The following is a 15,199-nucleotide window of genomic DNA, read 5'->3' as shown; positions in this document are numbered from 1 at the left end:
TCACATCAAAAGGATGGCAAAAATAGCTGTGCAATAGTTTCAAGTGATATATTCCATTATGTATCTGATTTTTAAGAGAGCAAATTTTAGAGAACTGCTGAGATTCCTTTTCTGGGGTGGATAGTTGTGCTGTTAATGTCTGAATTCTGATATAAATTCAAAGTCAGGTCCCACCTGTAGAATCAGTAGATAAAGCATTCACCAAAAGTGCTCCAGGGAAGAGCTTTTAAGTCCTAGTTTGATAATCACACGTGGTCTGGCATCTGCATGTCTTGAGATAGTGCTGAAATTAAGTCAGATTTTTAATGAAGCAGTTCCTTTTAAGTCTTGGAACTAATTGTCTGGGCTGTGGTCAGCTGCAGGGCTTTGAGAACACTTGGGCTTTCTGGTTTTAATTTGTATTTACTGCAGGGAAGGACTTTTGCTCAAATCTAGGAACACTGCGTGCTGTGCTGCTCCCAAATTGGACTCTCAGAGGTCCCGTGGCTGTTTCTTCCCATCGTATACAGTCACAAGATGTGTCCAGGGAATTCTGAGTGCATGCTTCGATATCTGACTCCAATTTTGATGCATTTTAATAAGCAAAGACACAAAATGCACTTCTGAAGGCAGTGTTAGATGTGCAGGTGCAGATCATAGCCACAGGAGGGGTCTCTAGGCCAGTCACTGAGATTTTGAAATGTTTCTGAGAAGGAATGGTTGGAAGTTGTTTGTGTACAACCCCCATTCCTGTTTTTGTGCCACTGAGGAGCCCCAGTGCGTGACCTGTGCTGAGCCATCACTCCATGGCATAACTCCAGCTGCCTCCTCCTCCACAACTTCCCCGTGTGTCCCACAGCACAGCCACAGCCCCGTGTTTGTGTTGTCGTAGGCGATCTGTATAACCTAGGAAATGTTCTCCGTGTGGCCACACTGGCCCGGGAGCTTAGTCCTGAGAACTTGTTTAAATGTACTATTGAAAAATAAAGATAACAAACCAGTCGTTCTTAGTTTGTCTTAAATGAGATTGTAGGTCTTTTGTATTTGGGGTTCCCTTAGTTTTTTGGGGGGATCTCTTCTGGTTGCTTCTCAGGAGGTGATTTTGGCTGACTGGGGAGGCTGCTGGTTGCGTGCTGTGTGTGGCAGTGCGCTTTGCTCCAGAGGTGTTCAAGCCCTGCTGGTGGCTTCTCAGAGCTCTCCCGAGCAATTCCAAGTAGAAATAATCTTCCTTGAGTCTCTTTCTTGAGAAGTGCTGCTGCAGGTCCTTGTCTGAGATGGGCTTTGGGATTTTGGATGGAGCACTTTTATTTTGAGCAACCTGGTCTGGTGAAGATGGGTTGGAATGGGATGATCCATAAAGTCCTTCCAACCCAAATTATTCTGGGATTTGTGTCTGAGCTCTGTTTCTGTAATAATCTGTCTTGCTGACCATCTGGCTATTGTTTTAATCAGAGACATAATTATTAGTCTGTGTGTGGCTGCTTGAATCCAGAGGTGTGTCTTGTAGTGCTATCAGCAATAGCTGCTCTTTCTTGGGATTAAAATACTAATTTTACTCAGTTGAATAACCTATGCTGTTACCTTCTTTAAAATTTAATACTTTTGTTCAGATTCAGGTATTTAAAACTCTGTAAGGGGCAACTCCAAGGGGCAGGGAGGTATCTGGTACTTCATTATTTTGAAGCTTAATAGTTCACATGGAATTTGGTTTAGCTTTCCATCATAGACTCCTAGAGGTAAATAATCCATTACTACTTAAACTTGGTATCTTGAGGAGAAACAGGAGTAGTTTAATGGAAACGAAGAGCCTATACAGGTTTAACTTGGGCTTTTGCTCCCCTGCCCTTCCAGGGCTCTGCCTGTGTGAACATCTCTACAGAGTTGCGTTATAAATCAGGAAAAGACAATACTTCGAAACCTTCATCTTGCATAATCTTACATTCTAAGCACTTTAAGGAATTAAGACAGACGGTGGGTGCTGAGTCTCCAATAGAGAAGTAGCGCCGAACCTGCGGAGAACACGGCACAGCCCCGAGGCGAGGGAAAGTCCCGGGAAGGGGCTCTGCGGCAGCCAATAGCGAAGTTCGTTAACGCGGCAGACTCCAGGCCGGTCCCGGTCCCGGTCCCGGTCCCGATCCCGGTCCCGATCCCGGTACCAGGTCCTGCGGGGGCTCCGCCCGCGGCCACCCCGGGTCTCCTCCCAGAGCCCGCGGGTCACGTGATCCACCGCGCGGCCCGTACCACCCTGCGGGGGGAGCACGGCCTGCTCCCGGTGTACTGCCTGGGGGTCGCTGGATGCCGCTCAGTCCCTTCTCGTGTCCCCGGTGATCGGACAGCACTGTTCCCACTCTGCGCTGTGACAGCTGGGCAGGTGTCGCGCAGGAGGGGAGGAGTCGCGTTCCATACCTTCTCATGCCCCCCCTTCCTTGAGGTAATGACTCCGCCCGGCCCCTGTGGACAGGGCGGTGCTGGGCCGAGCCACTGCGGCAGCCGGGGGGAGTGGCGGCTCCCCGGGAGACCGGCGGGAGGGCCAGCACAGTCCCGCGGTACGAACGGACTTCTTATTCCTCTGTCCTACCTTGTTCTCCATCTTCTCGCTTCTCCGCGGTGCCGGCGGGAGCGCGGGCGGGGAGCTGTCTGCCCCTGTTCCCCCCCCCAGCTGGCGGTGGAGGTGGTACGGGCGGTGGGTCAGTCGGTGTCAGGTGCCCGCGGACACGGGACGGGCCGGGGGAGCCGCGGTGAGCGGGGGCTCCGGGCACGGGGAACCGGGACCGGGCCGGGGTCACCGGGCACGGGGAACCGGACACTGGGCCCGGCGGGACGGGCCGGCCCGGGTCCGGCAGGGCCTGAGGCGTTCGGATCCGTGGGTGCTCAGCAAGGCCGGCCCGTTCCGGCCTGAGGCTCCAGGCACGGGGGTCCGGTCTGTGCGACCTCAGCCTTGATCCAGAGGAGGCCACCAAGTTGGTCAGAGGGGAGGAGCTCCTCTCCTTTTAGGAAAGGCTGGAAGAATTTGTATTGTTCAGCCTAGAAAGGAGAAAGCTTTGGGGCGACCTAATTGTGGCCTTCCAGTACCTAAATAGAACTTACAGGAAAGATGGAACAAGACTATTTACAGGGGTCTGGAGTGACAGGAGAAGGGGGAACGGCTTCGAACTGACAGCAGGGTTAGATGGGATATTGGGAAGAAATTTGCCCTGTGAGGGTGGTGAGGCCCTGGCTCAGGCTGTCCAGAGCTGTGGCTGCCCCATCCCTGGAAGTGTCCAGCCTCAGGCTGGATGGGCTTTGGAGCAACCTGCTCTGGTGGGACGTGATGGCCATGGCATGTACTGGATGATTTTCCAGGTTTCTTCCAACCCAAACCATTCTGGGATTCCCTGAACCTGTCCCTGTAAGACTGGAGGTATCTGGGCATGAGGGATTGGTCCAGTCACCCCTGTGCGGCCTGAGGTGTCCTGGCTCAGCGTCCAGGATCTGGGCATGGCAGGTTGGGTTGCTCGAGGCCATCCCATCAGCAAACAGAAGGTTGGTGCTGGATCAGTGGAATGCCCAGGGAGGTGTTGGAGTCACCATCCCTGGAGGTGTTTAAGGAAAGACGACATGGCACTCAGTGCTCTGGTCTGGGTGACAAGGTGGGGATTGGTCACAGGTTGAGCTGGATGGTTTTGGAGGTCTCAGGCTCAGGCTGAGCTTAAGGCCAGCTGCTCCCGGTGGGATGCCGAGCAGGACTGGCACCAGTGAGGCCTGAGAGATGCTGTGATATCCCCTGTGCTGACTGTGTGCTCTGTCCCTGGCTGCAGGAGGCCTGGCGGCTGTGCTGAGCCCTCACTATGAACGCTATCGTCGCCCTGTGCCATTTCTGTGAGCTCCATGGCCCTCGCACCCTGTTCTGCACCGAGGTCCTGCACTCGCCTCTCCCGCAGGGTGCTGGCAGCGGGGACATCTCCGGGCAGAATGAGCAGGCGGAAGAGGAGGAAGGTGGGATTCAGATGAGCAGCCGGATCCGCTCACACAGCCCAGCTGAAGGGGCCAGCGCCGACTCCAGCAGCCCAGGGCCAAAGAAATCAGACATGTGTGAGGCAAGTGTGCAAATGTGTGTGTGGGCATCAGTGTCCTTGGCTTGGCTGAAGGGCTCTGGGATTCTCTGATGCAAGTTGAATTGTTCAGAGACAAATAACAACATGAACAGCACTTGTTTTCTATGTGTCAGTGCCAAAAGATCTGCAAGTCCTCATAAACTGCAAGCTAGCCCCAGCTCTAATCGTAGTGATCCATGACAAGAGGATGAAGGAGCTGTTGTTGAATACATACACCTTGACAGGACCTTGAGGTCTCTTTAAGCTGTGTGATCTATGATTCTCCTTTGGCTGAGAAATGCTTTTCTCATCTTCTACAAGTGTTTACTTTGCTAGATTAGATAATTTATTAATAGTAATTCTGAAAGCAGTATTGGTTAGGAAACAACAACAAAAAAAAAGCAAAAGCAATTAAAACAGTAGGAAAAATGTACATTCTCAGTCGTTCAGGGCTGTTTAGCCTGGAGAACAGAAATTTGTGTAGGGACCTTGCAGCAGCCTTCCAGTTTCTGAAGGGGTGGCAGGGAATCCAGAAAGGGACTCTTCATCAGGAACTGCAGTGACAGAAAAAGGACTAGCATGTTAAAACTGAAAGAAGGGAAATTTAGGTTAGATACACTAACCTCAGGGTGGTATGTCAGGGTGGTGAGACCCTGGCACAGGGTGCCCAGAGAAGCTGTGGCTGCCCCTGGATCTCTGGAAGTGTCTAAGGCCAGTTTGGATGGGGTTGGAGCCTGGGATAGTGGAAGGTGTCCCAGGTGGGAGCATGGCGGAGTGGAATGAGTTCCCTTCCAGCTCAAACCATTCTGTGATTCTCATACTTGTCTTCTATCAGTCCTTCCTCTGACATATTTATTATTTACTTGGCCTTTGATTGTGGCCAGTTTTGTTTGGCCAGTTGGTTTCACAGCTGCTGTAACTGAACCTTGCCAGTTATAGAGCCAGCACCAAGTTTACCGTGGAATTAAATAGCAGAAAATTAGCTTAAGAGCAGAGGAAGTATATCAGAGTTTTGTGTGAGGAGCTGAGTTCAAATCCTGACCCTAACTCACCTTCCTTGCCTTCTGAGTCTTTGAGTTCCTGTGTGTGTAAATAACATTTTATGGTGTTTTGGAGTGAACAGTCAGAGCTCTTTGGAAACCTGAGATAACTGCACGCTCATTTATGGCTGGATTTGCTTTTCTGCCTTCAGGGCTGCCGCTCTCTTGCAGGAGGACACCCGGGGTATGTCAGCCACGACAAAGAAACCTCCATCAAGTACGTCAGCCACCAGCATCCAAACCACCCCCAGCTGTTCAGCATCGTGCGCCAGGCCTGTGTCCGCAGTCTCAGCTGTGAGGTACCTGCCTTGGAGGACAGGGAAACGCTATTTATGGCTCCTCTATCACTTCAAACCCAAGACATTCCATTGCTGATCCCAGCTGCTCTGTGCAGACTGAAACATGGAGGGAACCAGGTGGAAAGACAGGCACAGAAGTCTGTTTATTCCAGGATTGGTGGTGTTTTTTAGGCTTGATCTTCGATGGCCTCAGGGGTTTCTTCCTCTCACCTTGTGAGGCTAAAAATATTCCCTTCTTTGTTTGGTTCCTTGTGCTTATTATTTGTCATTGTAAGATAACCTGTATTTTGTAAAAACCTCTGAATGTTGTGTTGAGTGCCCTTGTAGACCATTAATAATCATCCTCTAACAGACATGAAGGAAAAACCTTACAGATTAATAAGCATTTTTGTGTCAGGATCAGCAAAATTCCTTCTGGGTTCTCAGTATTGTAGTTGAATTGAGCTGAATTCTTAAAATATGGTTAAATTGAAGGATATGGAGTGTTTGTAGGATACCTCTGGAGGGCTGTTTGACCACACTTTTGGGATAGTGGTGTAAAAGGGCTTAATTTATTCACCAAGTGATTACTCTGTGATGTGTTTAATGATTTTGGTGTGTGTCCCTTGCCTTCAGGTCTGCCCAGGACGTGAAGGCCCTATTTTTTTTGGAGATGAGCAGCATGGTTTTGTGTTCAGCCACACCTTCTTTATCAAAGACAGCCTGGCCCGAGGTTTCCAGCGCTGGTACAGCATCATCACCATCATGATGGACCGGATTTACCTCATCAACTCCTGGCCTTTCTTGCTGGGAAAAATCAGAGGCATTATTGATGAGCTCCAGGGCAAAGCACTGAAGGTGGGTCAGTGCAGAGAGTCCCTGTCACTCAATGTCAGTGTCTCAGTCATGATTCCTGATTGACAGCTGAGTCAGAAAAGCTGATCCAGCTCGTGCCAGGGTAGTCATTAAGATTGACACAAGGCCCAGCAGGATGGTGTGTATCCCCGTCCCTGGAAGTGTTCACAGCCAGGTTGGACAGGGCTTAGAGTATCCTGGTCTCATGGAAGGTGGCAGGTGCCTGTGGCAGGGGGGTTGGAACAAGTTGATCTTTCCAACCCTAACCATTCCAGGATTCTGTGTCTGTGGTAATGTAGGAGGGAAGGAACAGGGTGGTTTTGTCATTTGAAACACTCAGTGCTTTTCACAGGCCTTGTAGACAACAGCTTTGTTACAAATGTAAGTAAATCTAGGAAGGACAATGATTTTGGAGCACTAAGTATTACCTAGTGATAATTTTAGTCTACCTAGGAATGAGATATCCCTTCTCTTTGTTTTCCCATGGTTGGATGAGTGTGTGTGACACACCCTTTTCACTTGGTAGTTTTGTTGTGGTTTTTTGCCTGAGCTCTATGCAAGCACTGAATCCCTTTCAGGCTGTGACACTGCCCTTGCTGTGTGTGCAGGTGTTTGAAGCAGAGCAGTTTGGGTGTCCCCAGCGAGCCCAGCGCATGAACACGGCCTTCACCCCCTTCCTGCACCAGCGCAACGGGAACGCCGCTCGCTCCCTGACATCCCTGACCAACGATGAGAACCTCTGGGCCTGCCTGCACACCTCCTTTGCTTGGTAATGCCACTGCTGTTCTCAGCTTGGACAACTTCCTCAGCAGGATATTGCCATATCCTAAAAGAGTGGGAATGTCATTTGAGTTTTTAGGTTTGGGGTTGGTTTTTTTTTGAGGTACTACTTAGATTTTGCTAAGTAGCATCTGAATTGGAAGGAGCCAACACTGATGTCTTTAGGACAAAAAAATGTCTTTTTGCTGTGAAGTAAAGCTAACGTGGCAGCTAATAGAAGCCATGGCTATGCAGATGGAAAGGTTTTTAGGTGTGGAAGAAAGAAATAAAAGACGTTTCTACCCCTGGTGTGTTGCACCTTGGATTCACATGTGACAGACAGTGGTGGTTCACCTGGGAGTGCCCCTGTGCTGGAATCAGCAGCATGAGAGATGCAGCCTTTGGGCTCCAAGAGAGTCCAGTTGCTCCAGTGCTTGACTGGCTCATTAAACTTCCCAGGAAAGATGCCACAGGGAGGGTTGCAACACTGGCATGTGATTCTGATGGGGGATAAGCGTGCTGCACAAAGAAATTGCAGAATGCTGGGATCTGGGTGACTTTGCATGGCAGGGATTGTAAAATGAGCAGCACAGGGATGTGCTGCAAGGTAACAGAAGTGGTTAGTGGTTGGATGTTTTGTTTGACATCATGACATCAAGTTTCTTACTGGATTTTTGCACCTGGCAAGCTGCATGACTCTGCTTCTCTTTCTTTCAATGCCTCCAGGCTTCTGAAGGCTTGTGGTAGCCGGCTTACAGAGAAGCTTCTGGAGGGAGCACCCACAGAAGACACCCTAGTTCAGATGGAAAAACTTGCAGGTAAGAGAGGTTTCCAGAGCTGCAAAGACCCTCTGAGAATGCTTTAGATGATGAAGCACTGAGTACTTTGATCAGCATCTTAAACACAGCCATTGCTCATCAGCTTTACCTTCCTGGTAGTCTGTGCAGCAGCTGATGCACTCTGGAGACAGCTCTGACAGGAATGAGATCCAGGCACCTCAGAGGCTCTCTGCACATGGTGTTTGTCACTTGAGTAGCAGTGTTGAATCATCACCATTATTGTTCTTTGTGGCTGGGCTGGCCCTCCCAGTGAATCTCTACAGCCAGAATGATTTGCAGTCACAATGTATGGATTTGTTGCTTCTTTTTCTACAAACATTCTAAAAGTAAGGGATCATAGTTTACTGGTTTGCTTTTTTTTCCTGGGTTGAATTATTTTATTAACCATGTAGACTAGAATCTACAAAGCTTTGTCCATAATCTTTAAAACAAGAATAAAGAATAGACCAAAAAATGCAATTTTCTGTTCAATAGAAAATGAGAATTCCTTCTTGACCTTTCAGTAGTTATTTTTTAACTGAATTAACACTTAGGTGTGTCTGTGCTGCTGCCAGAACTTTCAGTTACTGTGTTCTGAACTCTCTCTTCCCACATACACCCAAAATCACATGGCTGCAGCATGTGAGCACTTTCCAGTTTCCATTCCTAGAGAGCAGCAGTTTTTATGACCAATCTGCCTAATTTTTTTTGCTAGATCTGAAGGAAGAGTCAGAAGGCTGGGATGGTTCTGAGGAAGAGAAGCCTTCTTCCCAGCCAGATGTTGGGGAAGGGCAGGAGCTGTCCAAAAGCTCCCCTGAAACATCTCTGATGCCAGATTGCAACAGCTGGAACGTAGCTCACAGAAGGTTGTCTGTCTTTCGCTCTCTCAGGCACATGAGACAGGTAAAAAAGTCCTAGAGTTCACAAGCTCTTTTCTCCTGATAATGGTTTTTTTTTTAAAGATACATTTATTTCCTGCAATCTGCACATTCCCTGGTGCTGTGTTCAGCACAGTGCCTGCCCAGCCAGGAACATGATGTGAACTGCATCTCTGGGCACACTCCCTTCCTCACATGGAACTCTGGTGATCATCAGTCATGTGGGGTGGGGTCAGATGATTTCTCTCGAATTCTGCACTTCTCCCCAACAGCAGTAGCAGTAATTTAATACAGAAGTTGTGCAGCGTCTTCAAAACCAAGTAATATTTGCTTTAAAAAATAGTGTTTCAGAGGGAAAAATAATTTACAAATGGAATAAATTATTCTGTATGGATCTTGCTTTTCTCCTGTGCTCCCAGTGACCTGGCTGAGGGGGAAGGTTCATGTGCCCAAGATTCATGTGCTAAATTTCCACATCCATTCCTGCTGTTCAGATCTGGCCATATTCCTACCTGTCACTCATGTTTTTAACAGGGCAAACTAGACATTTCACATACAGACATTTTCATAACCAATGCAGAATTGTTTGGGGTTGTTTTTTCCAGGTTCTCGGGGCATCAGCATTCCGAATGCTGGCTTGGCATGTTCTGATGGGGAACCAGGTCATCTGGAAAGCTCGGGATATGGATCTTGTCCAGTCTGCCTTTGATGTCCTACGGGTAGAAACCTTTTCCTTTGTTTCTTGGCTGCATATTTTCACATGTATTTCTCTACTACTCCAGCCATTATAGTGATCTGCCCCTGACATGTAATCTTGTGAAGAGTGTGTTCTAAATTATATGGTTTTGAAAAAACAGCAACCAAAAAAGCCCCAAAACCAAAATCCCCTCCACCTTTGGATGTACTGCTTGTCCTCAGCGACTGCAGGGGCTCTGAGCTGAGCAGGTTACTTTGATCCCCTAAATCAGGAGCATCTGCCTAAGCAATGCTCCAGGTCTTGGTTATCCCTGGAAGTCAGGGAGAGAATTGTACTTGTTTAATTGCAGGTTTCTTTCCCCCTGCAGACGATGCTGCCCATCGGGTGTGTGAGGATCATCCCCTACAGTGACCAGTATGAGGAGGCCTATCGGTGCAACTTCCTGGGCCTGAGCCCACACGTCCAAATCCCACCCCACATCCTCTCATCTGGTAAGAACCTGTTGCAGAACCCTCTCCCTGTCATGTCATGTTGAAGGACACTAGATTTATTCTTTTTTTTTAAATAAGTATTCATATTAAGGGTTCATTCATAATAAGGGTCGCATGAAACAAAGCCCGACCCACTTCATTTTGTTTTCCCTGTGTCTTTGCGTGGTCAGTGACTGAAAGGTGTGACACCTTCTCTAGGCATTGACCATAGCAGGTTCTGTAGCTGTGTTTTGAAATCTGGGCTAGCACAGCTCCTGCTCTTTTGGGCTCTTGTTGCTCCAGAGTTTGCAGTCCTTGTGGAAGTCCGTGCTGCCACCCGCTCCAGCCTCTACCCAACCCTGTTTGATGATGAGCAGTCCCTCAACAAGTATGAGTTTGTTGTCACCAGTGGGAGCCCCGTTGCAGCAGATCGAGGTGGGTGATTTGGAAGCAGAAAGAACCTTTGTCCCTGAGATTAAAAGAACATCTTGATCTTTTATTGGTTTTCATGTCCTGCCTCTTAAGGAGGTTTGAGTAGAAGCCAGCTGGGGTTTAGCTGTTTGAGGTGAGGTTTGCCACAGATTGCTCAATAATAAAAGATTTGCTCTACCAGGTCAGCATTTTGCCTAATAATTTTCATAAACGAGAAATGGATTCTCTGACATAGGTATATGAAAAATTGTAGGGAAATTCTGTAACCCACAGTGAACACTTTCAATCCTGAAATACTTGTGTGTTTATTTTGAGTAAGACTAACTTGTAAGGATCATGACATCACTAATTTTCCATGTTCCACTTGGTAGCCAAATATGACTGATAAAGAGATAATCAGACTTCTTTATTTAATTTTACCTGCTTCCTTCCAGCAGTTGAACACTTGCACTTAGAGGTGATTTGAGTCAGGTCCATCAGTTTTGTCTTTTCTGGGAAGTCTTAATTTAGATGAATTGGCCTCACTGAGTGTCTCAGAAGACATGCCAGATGGCTCATCCTTCCTCTCTGTCCCAGATGATAGAGATGCAAAGACTTGCTCTTCCTGTTGTTGATCCACATGTATAAATACACCAGTTTATTTTCCATCCAGTCAGTGGCATGTCCAGAAACTTCTGGACAAAAATAGTCACTGGAAGGTCTTTTCTCCACCACAGCATCAAACTTACTAGGCCATGGACTGGGAAAAAAGCCTCCTAGGGACTTCCAAAAAGTGGTCCAGGAATGCCTTGGGCTGGTTGCTGGTTTATTTATTCACTCATTATCCTGGAACTGCCCTTAACAAGAGGAACATTCAATCAAGAATAAGTTGAGGGTTTATATTTTTATATATGTTTGTATATTGTACAAAGAAGCATGAAGGTTTTTCCATAACCTTGTGTTTTTAATGATATTTTGATAAGGTCACAACAAAAGCTAAGCAGGAGTTTAAGAGTGGGTCTGAAGAAAAAACAAAGGACCCTGTTTGGATGTCGCAGGGTCCTTCACTAAATTCCATTTTGCTTCTTGGATCAGGTGTTTTTCTAATGGGATGATGTTTAGCTCCTCTTCCATAGAAATGAAATCCCAGCAGGCCACTGGGGGATATATTTAACAATTAGTAGTAGTAAAGGTGTAAGCAGTAACCTTTAGCTTGTGCATCCTCTTCCTCACCCTTTCCCCCTTTCCTCTGCTCCTGCAGTTGGCCCAACAATCTTGAACAAGATTGAAGCTGCCCTGACCAACCAGAACCTCTCTGTGGATGTTGTGGATCAGTGCCTTGTTTGCCTGAAGGAGGAGTGGATGAAGTAAGTACAGCTGCCTTGCTTTCAGAGCTTTGGTGCTGCTCCTGGAGCAGGAACAGCAGAGTGCAGGACACACTTTAGTCAGGTGACTTCGGCTGCAGTTCAGCAGTAGTTGAATTTACAGGAACAAATTAAGTCAGGAGTTAATTTTCTACTCTAGTCCTAACTCTCTTTTTGGCTTTCAGCAGTTCTTGACCTTTATGCTTGAGTTCACACATCTGTTCACACATCAGGTTACCTGCATGGCAACACCTGTCTGCCTCACCTTGGTGAGGAGGATTAAATATGCAAATCCCTCTCTGCCTGTCAGTGTGGCCATACCCCAGCACAGGTAACACCCAAACACATGCCTGGGTTCTGCCCTCAGGCTCTGCATTTCAGAGGTGCAGGTAGCTGTAAAGGAAGACCAGTCAGTCATGTGAAATAATTCATAGATCATCATGTCTTTGTGAGTTTACCTGAAGGCAGATGGGCACTGGATTTGTCTCCCAGTTGTCACAATTAATTGCTCTGCTTTCTGCTTGAATGAAAAAATCAAACTAGAAATATGCCCATTATTACTGAAAATGAGTCATCTCCCTAACTAATCACCCTCCTTCATCAAAGCATGAGAATAGTCTCAATAAAACACTGGTTGAAGCTTTTATTAACATTTAGTTGCAGCAGGTGCCAAGAGAAGCTGCAGTTCCTCCTTGTTCCCTGTCTGATGGCACGTGAGTCCATTTGATAATGACAGGAATCTCTTGTTCCTGCAGCAAAGTGAAAGTCCTCTTTAAATTCACTAAAGTGGACAGCAGACCCAAGGAGGATACCCAAAAACTGCTGAGCATTCTGGGAGCTGCAGAGGAGGACAATGTCAAACTTCTCAAGTTCTGGATGACCGGCCTGAGCAAGACCTACAAGTCCCACCTGATGTCAACAGTTCGCAGCCCGACGTCCTCAGAGTCCCGGAATTAAAGGGTGCCCAACCTCCCCTGCTGCCTTCAGAGAAGGGCAGGGAACCCTGGTTACCTCTGCTGAGCCTGCAGCATGTGCTTTAGGTGGATAGTGAGGCTTCATCACTATTCTCCTGGTCCTCAAACCAACTTGAAGAGTGACTTGAGTCTTTTCTACTTGCTGTGAGACTGGACTAATAAGTGCTAATCCACAGTGCTGCTGTCTCTCCTGGAACTCAGCTCTCAATCTAGACGTGCACACTCAAGACTAAAACACAGCAACGCTCCAAGAATCAGTTAAATTAATTAAAATCCCATCTTGTCCTCATTAAGCATCATGGTGTGGCAGCTGGCCTCACCTTTAGATTCCTTGGCAGGCCTGTGACAACATCCAGAACTCCTGGGAGTGCATATGGTTAATCTCACTGAAATCCCACATAAATCTCCTAAATGCTTGAGAGAACAAGAACCAAAAATAAGAAGCACGTCACAGGGTATGGATCACATGTAAATTATTTCAAACCACTTTGTGCTCAGATTTAAGAGACTATTTTCTGCTGTAGCATAAGTCAGGATATCCCATGGGAGTCCTGTCACTCCTCTTTATTTATTTATATCTTAACTTGAGACGGTTTTAGCATTTGCTTTGGAAATCTTGTCTGGGAGGGCAAATTGTAAAATAAGAAGCCTCAAAATGCAGCCTGCTTGCCTCTCAGAGGGGAAAATACTCGCCTTGTTTTGCCTGTGGTTGCAGAACTTCCAGGTAATGAAGATAACCTCGCCAGAATAAGGTTCTCTTCTGTCTTTTTTAGCTTCCTAAGTTAAGCAGAAGAGATTCAACCTGTAGGTGCTCCCTTATATAACTCTATAGTAGCCATTTTTGCTTAATAGTTCATGAAAACATTGGTGCATTTTTTAATTACCTAACCAGATATTCCTTATCTGTACTGTAAGGAATCACTGTTTCTGTTGTGAAGTCTGGGGTTTATGTCTTCTTTTTGGTTGTTTTTCTGGATCATTATTGGGAACACTTGACATTACTTTTGAACAAGCTAAAGGCAGGTTTTACCCAGGTGACCTTCTACACTCACTCAAGCTCAGAGAGAATGTTCCAGCTTGTCACGAGTTCATATAAAATATGGAGGTTGAATTTTGTCTGGAACATCTGTGAAATGGCGACAGGCATTAAATCTTGTAAGAGCTATTTTTGTAAAATGAACAAATCCTGGTTTTGTGTTTATTTTCAGTGTGTGTGTTGTGGTAGGGGAAAGCAGCAACTGATCCACAAAATTCCTGCATCCTTAGCCTAGATCTAATGTAGAGAATTCAATACAGGTCTTTTCCTCTTATCTTTGTATTAGTTTCTTGTAGACTGACCTAGTAATCTTTATTTTAAAATTATTCTGGTGCAGTCCAGAGCTGTGTAACAGAGCAGGTGAGACATCATTTGCCATTGAGACCTTCTTGATTGCTGAAATGGTTTTGTCTTTTAAAAAACACAGCTCTCCCAAGCAATCCAGCATCAAAACCTAACCTAGTGCTTCCTTCCAAGCTGCCTTGCTCTTGGTGAGTTGTTCACGATGTTGATCCCGCTCCATCCTGACCTCAACAAGGCCGTCATGGACAAGCAGACTCGGTTTTGAGCCAGGGCAAGGAAACTACTAACTTAACACTTATAAATGCCCACAGGAAAGAAGGGGGAGAGCTGAACCCCAGCTGTGCTTGCCTGCCAGAACACATCCAGACGTGGGATTACAGATGATTGCCTGGGCAGGTTCCTGCAGCTCGCAGGTGAGGCCGTGGCTGCTCCCTTTGCCGTCAGCGAGAGCTGGAATGTTCACAACTTAATTAACAAAAAAGTCATGTCTGCAGACATCTTTCACCACCCTCCTTCCCTCCAAACGATACGCCTTAGAGACAAACTGATTGAGGCAGGATAATTCTTTATTCCAGTGTGGTTTCTGCCTGGCTGAGCAGCGTGTAGCTGCGAGCAAGGTGGGAGCGGTGAGTGCTGCAGCTGCCCTGTGATGGCTGCAGTTACAGACAAAACCTTTTTTGTGCCAGTTCTGCCACCCCTGTCACCTCAGTCAAACGGGGCCCAGCAGGTGATTGTCCCCCTCTATTCTGCCCTCAATGAGGCTTCACCTGCAGAGCTGCCTCCAGTCCTGGAGCCCACAACATCACAAGGACATGGAGCTGATGGAGTAAGTGCAGAGGAGGCCACAAAGATTCTCCAAGGGTTGAAGCCCCTTTTCCCTGAAGCCAGGCTGGGAAAGCTGGGGGTGTTCACCTGGAGAAGAGAAGGTTCCAGGGAGAGCTCAGAGCCCCTAAAGGGATTCTAAGAGAGCTGGAGAGGGACTTTGGACAAGGGCCTGGAGGGACAGGACAAGAGGGAATGGCTTCCCACTGCCAGAGGGCAGGGATGGATGGGATATTGAGAAAGAATTCCTGGCTGTGAGGGTGGGGAGGCCCTGGCACAGGGTGCCCCGAGAAGCTGTGGCTGCCTCTGGATCCCTGGAAGTGTCCAAAGTAGGCTGGACAGGGCTTGGAGCAACCTGGGACAGTGGGAGGTGTCCCTTTCCATGGCAGGGGGTTGGAACTGGATGATTTTTCATCCCTTCCCACCCAAAGCGTTCTGTGAT

At 47.4% G+C, this 15,199-nt stretch overlaps 1 protein-coding gene across 3 annotated transcripts; it reads left to right on the top strand.

The window, feature by feature from the left end:
- Nucleotides 1-2,058: 2,058 nt before the first annotated feature.
- On the top strand, nucleotides 2,059-14,430 carry FLCN (folliculin). Of its 3 annotated transcripts, none has more exons than XM_023936885.2 (12): nucleotides 2,059-2,525; nucleotides 3,777-4,055; nucleotides 5,245-5,391; nucleotides 6,007-6,228; nucleotides 6,834-6,994; nucleotides 7,711-7,802; nucleotides 8,518-8,705; nucleotides 9,286-9,399; nucleotides 9,745-9,868; nucleotides 10,151-10,282; nucleotides 11,520-11,625; nucleotides 12,378-13,780. In XM_023936885.2, the coding sequence occupies exons 2-12, from the start codon at nucleotides 3,807-3,809 to the stop codon at nucleotides 12,577-12,579; spliced, it is 1,737 nt and encodes a 578-aa protein (XP_023792653.1). In that variant the 5' UTR covers nucleotides 2,059-2,525; nucleotides 3,777-3,806; the 3' UTR covers nucleotides 12,580-13,780. The 3 variants fall into 3 exon arrangements, with proteins under 3 accessions (XP_023792653.1, XP_023792652.1, XP_086710669.1); XM_023936884.2 differs by having other exon boundaries at nucleotides 2,481-2,717; XM_086854543.1 differs by lacking the exon at nucleotides 12,378-13,780 and adding an exon at nucleotides 14,247-14,430 and having other exon boundaries at nucleotides 2,515-2,717; nucleotides 11,520-11,657.
- Nucleotides 14,431-15,199: the final 769 nt, after the last annotated feature.

This window comes from Cyanistes caeruleus, chromosome 17 (assembly GCF_971803275.1).
Source record: "Cyanistes caeruleus chromosome 17, bCyaCae1.hap1.1, whole genome shotgun sequence".
Classification (NCBI taxonomy): domain Eukaryota; kingdom Metazoa; phylum Chordata; class Aves; order Passeriformes; family Paridae; genus Cyanistes; species Cyanistes caeruleus.
This window is presented reverse-complemented; position numbering and strand designations above follow the sequence as displayed.

What these genes read in the sequence shown, in the direction of transcription:
- FLCN (XM_023936885.2), top strand. Translation starts at nt 3,807, where the DNA reads ATGAACGCTATCGTCGCCCTGTGCCATTTCTGTGAGCTCCATGGCCCT. An exon ending in CTGCCTTTGATGTCCTACGG is followed by an intron (nt 9,400 to 9,744) that starts GTAGAAACCTTT and finishes TTCCCCCTGCAG; the next exon opens with ACGATGCTGCCCATCGGGTG. An exon ending in CTGAAGGAGGAGTGGATGAA is followed by an intron (nt 11,626 to 12,377) that starts GTAAGTACAGCT and finishes TTGTTCCTGCAG; the next exon opens with CAAAGTGAAAGTCCTCTTTA.